At 34.4% G+C, this 9,044-nt stretch overlaps 1 protein-coding gene across 1 annotated transcript; it reads left to right on the top strand.

Annotated features, from left to right (window-relative positions):
* The first annotated feature begins 6,949 nt into the window (after positions 1 to 6,949).
* Positions 6,950 to 8,821, top strand: LOC131525809 (uncharacterized). The gene is made up of 4 exons (XM_058753767.1): positions 6,950 to 7,058; positions 7,170 to 7,514; positions 7,838 to 7,879; positions 8,027 to 8,821. The coding sequence occupies exons 1-4, from the start codon at positions 6,995 to 6,997 to the stop codon at positions 8,197 to 8,199; spliced, it is 624 nt and encodes a 207-aa protein (XP_058609750.1). The 5' UTR covers positions 6,950 to 6,994; the 3' UTR covers positions 8,200 to 8,821.
* Positions 8,822 to 9,044: the final 223 nt, after the last annotated feature.

Raw genomic sequence — 9,044 nt, 5'->3', positions numbered from 1 at the left:
TGAATCTCAACAATGGTGACAATCAACAAAAAGCTTGTTTTGTGATGATTAGAGCTGATCTGAATATTTTGTAGATTGTTACCATTGTTGCGGTTCATATGCAGATTCTTGATGTCTGTGACTCTACGTGCCCTGATTAATTTTTTCAAAATACCTTGCAACCCTTAAAATGTCAAAGCAGGGCCACATTTAAAGCAAAGTTGTAACACTACAACGAAATGAGTAAAATTGACATGTTCAGACACTTCTGATGAAGCTAGTGAGTTAGGCCACTACACGATGATAAGACCATCATCAGTACGTAAACCACTTCATTTGCTTCAGAAACACACAGTTACAGCAGCCAGAGAAAAAAACGTTGTAAGTGAAGAGTCAGAAGCCCAACTAAAGCAAACACTTATCTCCGCAATGGTGACTTCCCAGACCCACAGAGATATATCCCCAGATATATCAACCAAAAATAACAAAAATATAATAAAATACCTAACTACATAATACTACTATTGTTAGAAATTGCAACAAAATGAAAATAGAAATATAAACTTTTGAACTGCGGGTTTCGTCTGATCAGAGGAGAACTGGCCCCCCGACTGAGCCTGGTTTCTCCCAAGGTTTTTTTCTCCATTCTGTCACAGAGGGAGTTTTGGTTCCTTGCTGCTGTCGCCTCTGGCTTGCTCAGTTGGGGACACTTAATTTCTAGCGATTATCGCCAATTTGATTGCACAGATACTATTTAAACTAAACTGAGCTAGACAATGACATCTCTGAATTCAATAATGAGATGCCTTTAACTGAAAATTGAGTGTTTAATCTTATCATTATACATTAATGACACTCTATCCTCCAATTTGATACTGTTAAGTGCTTTGACACAATCTGTATTGTAAAAGCGCTATATAAATAAAGGTGACTTGACTCCAAACTTGATTAATTTCAATAAAACATCAACATCTAAACCTCTGTTAATTCTCAATAAGAAGTTTTGTATGAAATAGATAAAGTCAGACTGGTTTGTAATAAGTGAAGACGCTGAGATCTAGAGAGATCTGTTAGTGTTTAATGTTCTTTTGGGATTTAAAGGGTTTCTGTTGTCTGTGTTTTGTGGGTCACCATGTGCTGAAGAGTAGAGTCTGTGCTTCAGTCCAGGAGAAGACCAAGAAACAAGATGTTATGCTGAATGCAGCTTTATTTAAAAGCAGTAACTGTGGAGTTGTTGATGTAGTGATCGTTATTAGTTTTTGTACTTATGCTGTTGTTAGATGATGGTTAACTGCAAAAAAAAAGTTTCACAGTTATAATCCAGACAACACCTGTAAAGAAAAAAGAAAAAGAAAATAGGATGTTGTACGTTAATTTTAGTTTTTGTTTGGCAGCTACTTCTGCCATTCATCGACTGTTTTTTTTCCATTAATGGTAAACGTTTGGCACCCTGTGCTGCCAAGCATTTCACTGTTTTTTTTACAGTGTATTGCATTTAAAAACTAGCTCTTCCCGCATTATTTTCTCATTTATGCATGTTCTTTTCATAAAAACAAAATGTGCGCACATATATTGCTTTAAACTTTAAAGTTTAAAGACGTTTGTTATCTGGTAGGCCTAATATCTGGAAACATCAGACGCAATCAATTGCTTTGCTTCCAAAGTCATGCGCAACTTTTGTTAACTAATATAGCATATAACAAGAGTTATTTTATTTACAACAGTAAGTTAATATGTATGATAGGCCTATTTAGTAACATTTATGCAGAATCACTTAGCCTACATTAGGATCACAATGCGTCATTAGACCTAAATTCCACATGCCTATTTCATATAGGCTAGCCTATTTAATTTTATTTTGGATATAGGCTATGATAATGATGATAATGCTGATGATGATAATACTAACAGTACTACAACTCATAAGAAAGGAAGAATAGCCTATTAGGCTACATGTTGGTCTGCATGGTATGTTCTGTATGGGTTAATATAATAATTCTTAATTCTGCGCTTTATTAAATTCAAAACATTTTATTAATTTATTGATAATATTAATGTCTGAATATGCTATGGTCATGCAGGTTCGTGCATTCAACGCATGGCCACGAGAAATAAATGTTCTCTCAACATAAGAAGTCCCCTACACTACCTGCCATCTTTTTGATCATTTTATCATGAAAATGTGTTTTATTTCTTTAAATAACGCCTTAGGCCTACATATAATGATCACAGAATCAAATCCACAGCTGAACCGCGGCAGTAGTGGTGTTTTCGTAATCAGCGAAACCTATTTGAAGGAATCAGTTGAATGGATTGAACTCACTCGTTAAGACAGGGACTTGGCGCCACCTAGTGTCTGTTTTAGTTTCATATTAAACGTATTTAATTGATTGACATATTGACATATTTCTGCCTTCAAAATTTAAAACATTAATTTCATAACATTTTATGCATTTGTAGGCTTATTGCAGTGTAAATGCATTCAGTAATGATGTCTCTGATGGCTTTTGTTGACACTGATTGGATTTTTACTAGTAGCAGCCCTTTATTATTTTAACTGAGTTTATCGATTGGAATTAAGAACGTGGCATTCCATATTCATGATGCATGCATTTAATACATTTTTTTAATTATTTTTTTAAATGCCCCTGGACATCAGTTTACAGTTTTGTTTCTGCTGCTGTCAATGTTGTTCCTGGTTACATTAAAAAGATGCAGTTAGCTCAAAAAACTGAGGGCACACGACAGGCGCTGTTTGGATAAACATGATACTTAATCCCCAGCCAGCAAACTTATGTGGGGCCCAGATGGGTGGCACCTGGGCTATCTAACTTGGCCCCAGCCAGTTTTGTCTTCGGTTTCCATGAGAAGCCCGCATGAGTCAACCCAGATGAAACAATGAAATGAACTCTGCTGAAATAAACAGCATGAGAGTCAAGAGCTCTATTAAAGCAAACGTTATTCACCATAATGGTGACTTCAAACCAAACTTTCAATAAAACATCAACATCTGAACCTCTGTATTTCTCAGTAAGAGCTTCTCCAGACAATCTGACAGAAATAACGTCAGTCTGGTTAGTAATAATGATGCTAGTAATGCTGTTTGTGGAGTTGTTTAATCCTCCTCTGCTGAGATCTTCAGAGATTTAATGTCTTTTATCTTCAGTTGTTTTGCAGGCTGTGGCTGGAAGTCAATAGTAGTTGTTGTGTTTCTGCTCGTCTCTTTTTTCTTTAGCAGGTGTTCGTCACTAATGCTCAATCAGTACTAGATTAATCACTTAATTATCTAATGAACTGCAGTGCTGCTTCAGTCTTATTTTTAGCACTCTGTAGTATGCATACTGAGCAGAGTTGATTTCATTGTTTCATCTGGGCTGACCCATGTGGGGCCCTCATGGAAACCGAGGACAAAACCGGCTGGGGCCCAGTTAGAGAGACCAGGTGCCACCTAGGGCTGCAACGATTAGTCGACATTATCGACAACGTCGACAATAAAAAATTGTCGACAAATATTTTTGTTGTCGAGTAATCGTTTGATCTCAAATGACCTAATGTAAGAGCCTGCAATACTGCGGTTTGACCAGTGTGGCGCTGTAGCGCAAGAATGTAATTCAGCTCTCCTGGATGCAATTCAAGAGAAGACACACCCGAACCTGAGCGGTGTTTGATGAATATGTAAATATATATTGCGCGCTTTCCTCTCAGTAACAAAATAAACACAACAAAAACTGACAGCAGTGTGAAAGCAGTAGTTAAAAATGCATCTGATTACAACGATGTGGATGTTTGCATGAGCTCTGCAGTTCAGTAACGTAACGTTACTCCAGTAAAGTCCGGTCACATCATGTTTATTTATATAGTACTTTATGCAATAGATAGCCTTAATTCAAGCAGCTTTACGGTATTAAACATGAAAAACCAGAGTCAGTGTTGCTTTCAGTTAGAATTACAACTTGATTTTCTGTAAAGCAGCTCTCCAGTGTGGAGCTAGCTAATGATAAAATATTTTTTTTAGTGGGAAAAAAATAATTTAATTAAAGTGATAGTTAAGACATGTTAAAATAGCGTCTTATCACATACTTTTATTTTGTTTCTTATCTATATGACTTAGACTTACACATTTCACATTCTGCCTAACATCTCCTTTTGTAATTCGGTTACTTTTCCATGTAGCTAATTAAATGGTGAGAGAGCGTCTCTGTCTGTCATCTTATTTTGTGTGCCAAATACATCTATTTGTATAATGAATTGGTAACACTTTACAATAAGGTATAATTTGTTAACATTAATGTATTAATTAACATCAATGAACAATGCATTTATTACATTTAACTATTAATCTTTGTTAATGTTGGTTAACAAAAATACAGTTGTTCATTGTTTGTTCATGTTAGTTCACAGTGCATTTACCAATGTTAAAAAACACAACTTGTGCTTTTAATAATGCATTAGTAAATGCTGAAATTAACATTAACTAAGATTAACAAATGCTGTAGAAGTATTGTTCATTCTTAGTTCATGTTTACTAATGTTAACTAATGAACCTTATTGTAAAGTGTTACCAATTAATTGTAATTACATAATATGCTTTTCTAAAGCTGAAGTGACCTTTATTTATGTTAGAATATGTGTAACTTAATATTTTAACTAGTTGCAAAAGCTGAATAATCAAACAAAGTCTACTGATTAACCAGTGAAATAATCGACGATTAGTCGATTAATCGTTCCAATAATCGTTAGATTAGTCGATTATCAAAATAATCGTTTGTTGCAGCCCTAGTGCCACCCATCTGGGCCCCACATAAGATTGCTGGCTGGGACATTACCTTGCACGAAAAATGACTTCCGGCCTCAGTTAAATAAGTAGCCTAGATGCCTAGATCCCTAGATAGATAGATAGATAGATACATCACTGTAAAAAATGATTCACTATATTTACTCAATAAAATTGAGTAATCCACTATATTTACTCAATAAAATTGAGGTAACAATTTGCACTCACTTTGTTTGAGTAGATTCTATCCTATATATTGAGTAAAGAGTACCTAAATTTTACAGCTATGACAAACTAAAAGAAATTAGGTAATGTCTACCTAATATTTTCATTAAATTACATAACTAATTACTTATAAAATTGAGTAACATTAACTCTATTGTTAGTAGGCAACAGTTCATCACTTTAAAACCCAACAAGTTAGGGTAACAAACCGTTTGAGTAAACCGATTGCCTTAAAACATTTAAGCTTTTAAAACTAACAATTATGAGTGCTCTGAACTTATTTCAGTCAGACATCTACAGAACATCTTATTGAGAATTAACTAAGGTTTAGATGTTGATTTATTGTTTCAATTGAAGTAACCATGTTAGAGATCAGTGTCTGCTTTAGTTGGGCTCTTGACCCTTGACTTCTGTGTTCGATGTTTTTTTTTATTTATTGTCTGGTTGTTGTAACCATGTGTTCCTCAAACATATTTGTTACAGATCAAAAGCCCAGAGGAAATGATTGGTAGTTGGTTGTCATATGTTTATAATGACAATCATCTGTAAGTGAACTGATCTCATTGAAAGTGAGCACAGACTCGTTGTGTGTCTAATCTCTGGTTAAGTGAATGTTGCATTGCTTAGAGTAAAAGGATTTCTGTGACAGTCAGTTAACAAAGGAGTTTCAATCTATGGCAGTAACGGGACTCACACAGACATCAAGAATCAGCTTATGAACCTCAACAATGGTGACCATTAAAAGTACAAAACTCATCCATGGCTCCCAGCATGCATTCCAGCATGCTTTTTATTTTATTTTATTGGTCACCATTGTTGAGGTTCATAAGCTGATTCTTAATGTCTGTGTGAGTCCAGTTTCTGCCATAGATTGAAACTTTTTGTGGACAAACTGTTTAGAAACTCCTTTATTAACTGACTTTAACAAACACTTTTACTATAAGCAATGCAACATTCACTTAACCAGAGATTAGACACACAACGAGTCTACGTTCACTTACAGATGATTGTCATTATAAAATATATGACAACCAACTACCGATCATTTCCTCTGGGTTTTGAGCTGTAGCAAATATGTTTGAGGAACACATGGTTACAACAACCAAAGAAAAAAAAAAACCCTTCTAATACATAAGTCAAGGGTCAAGTGCCCAACTAAAGCAGACACTGATCTCTAACATGGTTACTTCAATTGAAACAATAAATCAACATCTAAACCTTAGTTAATTCTCAATAAGATGTTCTGTAGATGTCTGACTGAAATAAGTTCAGAGCACTCATAATTGTTAGTTTTAAAAACTTAAATGTTTTAAGGCAATCGGTTTACTCAAACGGTTTGTTACCCTAACTTGTTGGGTTTTACAGCGATGAACTGTTGCCTACTAACAATAGAGTTAATGTTACTCAATTTTTATAAGTAATTAGTTATGTAATTTAATGAAAAATATTAGGTAGACATTACTTAATTTCTTTTAGTTTGTCATAGCTGTAAAATTTAGGTACTCTTTACTCAATATATAGGATAGAATCTACTCAAAAAAATTAAGTGCAAATTGTTACCTCAATTTTATTGAGTAAATATAGTGGATTACTCAATTTTATTGAGTAAATATAGTGAATCATTTTTTACAGTGAGATAGATAGAAACCACGTTCACACTTCTGTAAGTTTAACCAGAAACATTACATGTATTAAAATCAGACTGATATGACTGAACTGCAGTTTGTGTAAAGTTATATATACTCTTTTAGCTCATGTTATGACATAAACCAGGAAGAGACATGATTTCTATGTGTACATATTTGTAAACAAGTAGACCACATTCAGTAAAAATTCACAGGGAAATCATGAGAATTTTCATTACAGCACAAAGAGGTCTTATGCAATAACTTTGATCTGATATATTTCAATGCTTTACATTGCTCTGGGAAGGAAGTGGAAACACTCTGTGGTTTTAGTCTCTGCATTGTGCTGAAACCTGTAGTTTGATCGACACCATTGCAAACGACAGACACGATGGAGAAAGTCATTTTCTTCTTCTGTGTATTTTCTTATTGGATTACGCAAATCACATCCAATGGTAAATATGTTAAGTTTATAATGTTTGAAATAGAATATAACAACCTCAAATACAATAGCTATTAACATAGTTTAAAATTATCTGTTTTTATTTTTATAAATGTGTCTCCAGATGCATCAGTGCGAGGATCTTCTGATCCGTTAAGAGTTCAAATGGAAGAAAGCATCAGTCTGAACTGCAGCATGACAAACCAATATGAAATTGCCTGGTATCACCTCAGATCCGAACAACTGGATCAACTGATTGCAGCAGAAAAGGATGAAACAGGAAGAAAACTTCTGGTCACCTACAATCAAAACAGCATTCGTCTGAAAATTACTGCAGACTGGCGGATCACCACAGTGACTTTAATTATTTCTGGAGTAACAGCGTCAGATTCAGGTCTTTATTTCTGTGGAACAAAGTCTGGCACTACAGAGATGTACTTCAACAAACCCTTCAGACTAGAGATCGAGGGTAACATATTCCAGTTTTTTTCATCATATCTTCACAAACATGGCAGTGTAGCCTGGACTAGATCTGTACATGATTTTTGTTTTGAAATATATAGATTTAGCAGCACATGCTAGGAAAAATGCTTTTCGTATGCAAAATATATTTATATACTTAAAGGTAATTTTTTAGATCGCAAACTATACCTTGCATACACATCAAAAGTTTGGATGCAGTGAATTATTATTTTTTTCTTGATCTGAAAAACAAATTATAAAAGCTATGACAATTAAAAAAAGTTTTGTGTGTGTGTGTGTGTGTTTGATAAACTGATCATATTTTTACAGGTCTTTCTGTAACAGAAGAACCAAAAGAAGTTGACATCACAGGTAACATGTTGGTTATTATCTCGGTCGTTCCTTTCGTTTTTCATGTTCTAACTCTACTTTGGAAATCAAGCACTATTTCAGACATCAGTTAAAACTTTCTGGTTACAAATATGAATAATTCCTTCCTGTCTGTCTGTCTGTCTGTAGATGGAGTGACTACAAAAGAGAGAGCATTGATGTTCGGTGGTGTTGGTCTGGCTGTGTTTGTGTTTTTTCTGGCTACAGTCATCGCAGGAGGAATCATTCACTATCGCAGTTGGCAGAAAGGATGGGCTGCAGCCAAACGCTCATCTCTGATTAATCACAAATCAGTTAAATAACACATTTATGTGCTTTATTTTACAGTCTGAGCTTTGCACTGCCAGTTAAATCAGCATTACTGCAGGTTACCACAAAATAAAACAGAAAACTGTGGCCTAGATGCTTTTCCTGTTGACCAGATCTGCTTTCAGAGAAACTGAGATGTTGCGCAAATGTTGGCTTTTTCAGCACCAGTGAAAATTAAACAGATTTAAATATTTGTGGTTATTATTCAAGTTTGTGTGGTTCATTTGTGCTTCTCAGTGCTGTTACTGCTACTCTTTTTAATGCAACATAATTCAATATCAATACACAATATTCAAGATAGAGTAGCATTTTTTAAGCATTTTTACATTAATATAAAGATTCAGCCAATGTCCTTATTAAAAAGAAACAGCTTCTGTCAGCCAATATGAGCAAAAATATCATTAGACCAGCAGGACTTATGTTAAAAAAGTGTCTGGCTGTATCTTTACACATGGTTTATATAGACTAGCATTAATATGCATATGTAAGCTATTTTCAAGAGAAAATATAGCCTACATGTAAATCTCTTCTGTGGCACATAAATCTTGATTAAATGAAAATGTCAACAGATGTCTCAATGTTAAATGTATTATTTAGAGTTCAAATAAACAGCGGTTAAACAAAGAATTATGTGTTTGGGCATTTTCTGACAGAAAAACAGATCATTACCAATGATACATCTCTTTAAACACAACTGTATATGATGACAAATATGTCCTCAAACATTCAGAAAAACAGGTTTCACAACCCTTTTCGTGCAACGAACAATCACGATTTCCTGACTGACTGCATTAAAATCATGCAACTAAAACCACAAAATATGAGGTGAAAATAAACT

Source organism: Onychostoma macrolepis, chromosome 19, assembly GCF_012432095.1.
Source record: "Onychostoma macrolepis isolate SWU-2019 chromosome 19, ASM1243209v1, whole genome shotgun sequence".
In the NCBI taxonomy this organism is placed as follows: domain Eukaryota; kingdom Metazoa; phylum Chordata; class Actinopteri; order Cypriniformes; family Cyprinidae; genus Onychostoma; species Onychostoma macrolepis.
Note: the sequence above shows the minus strand (reverse complement) of the source record. Positions and strands in the feature narration are given on the sequence as shown.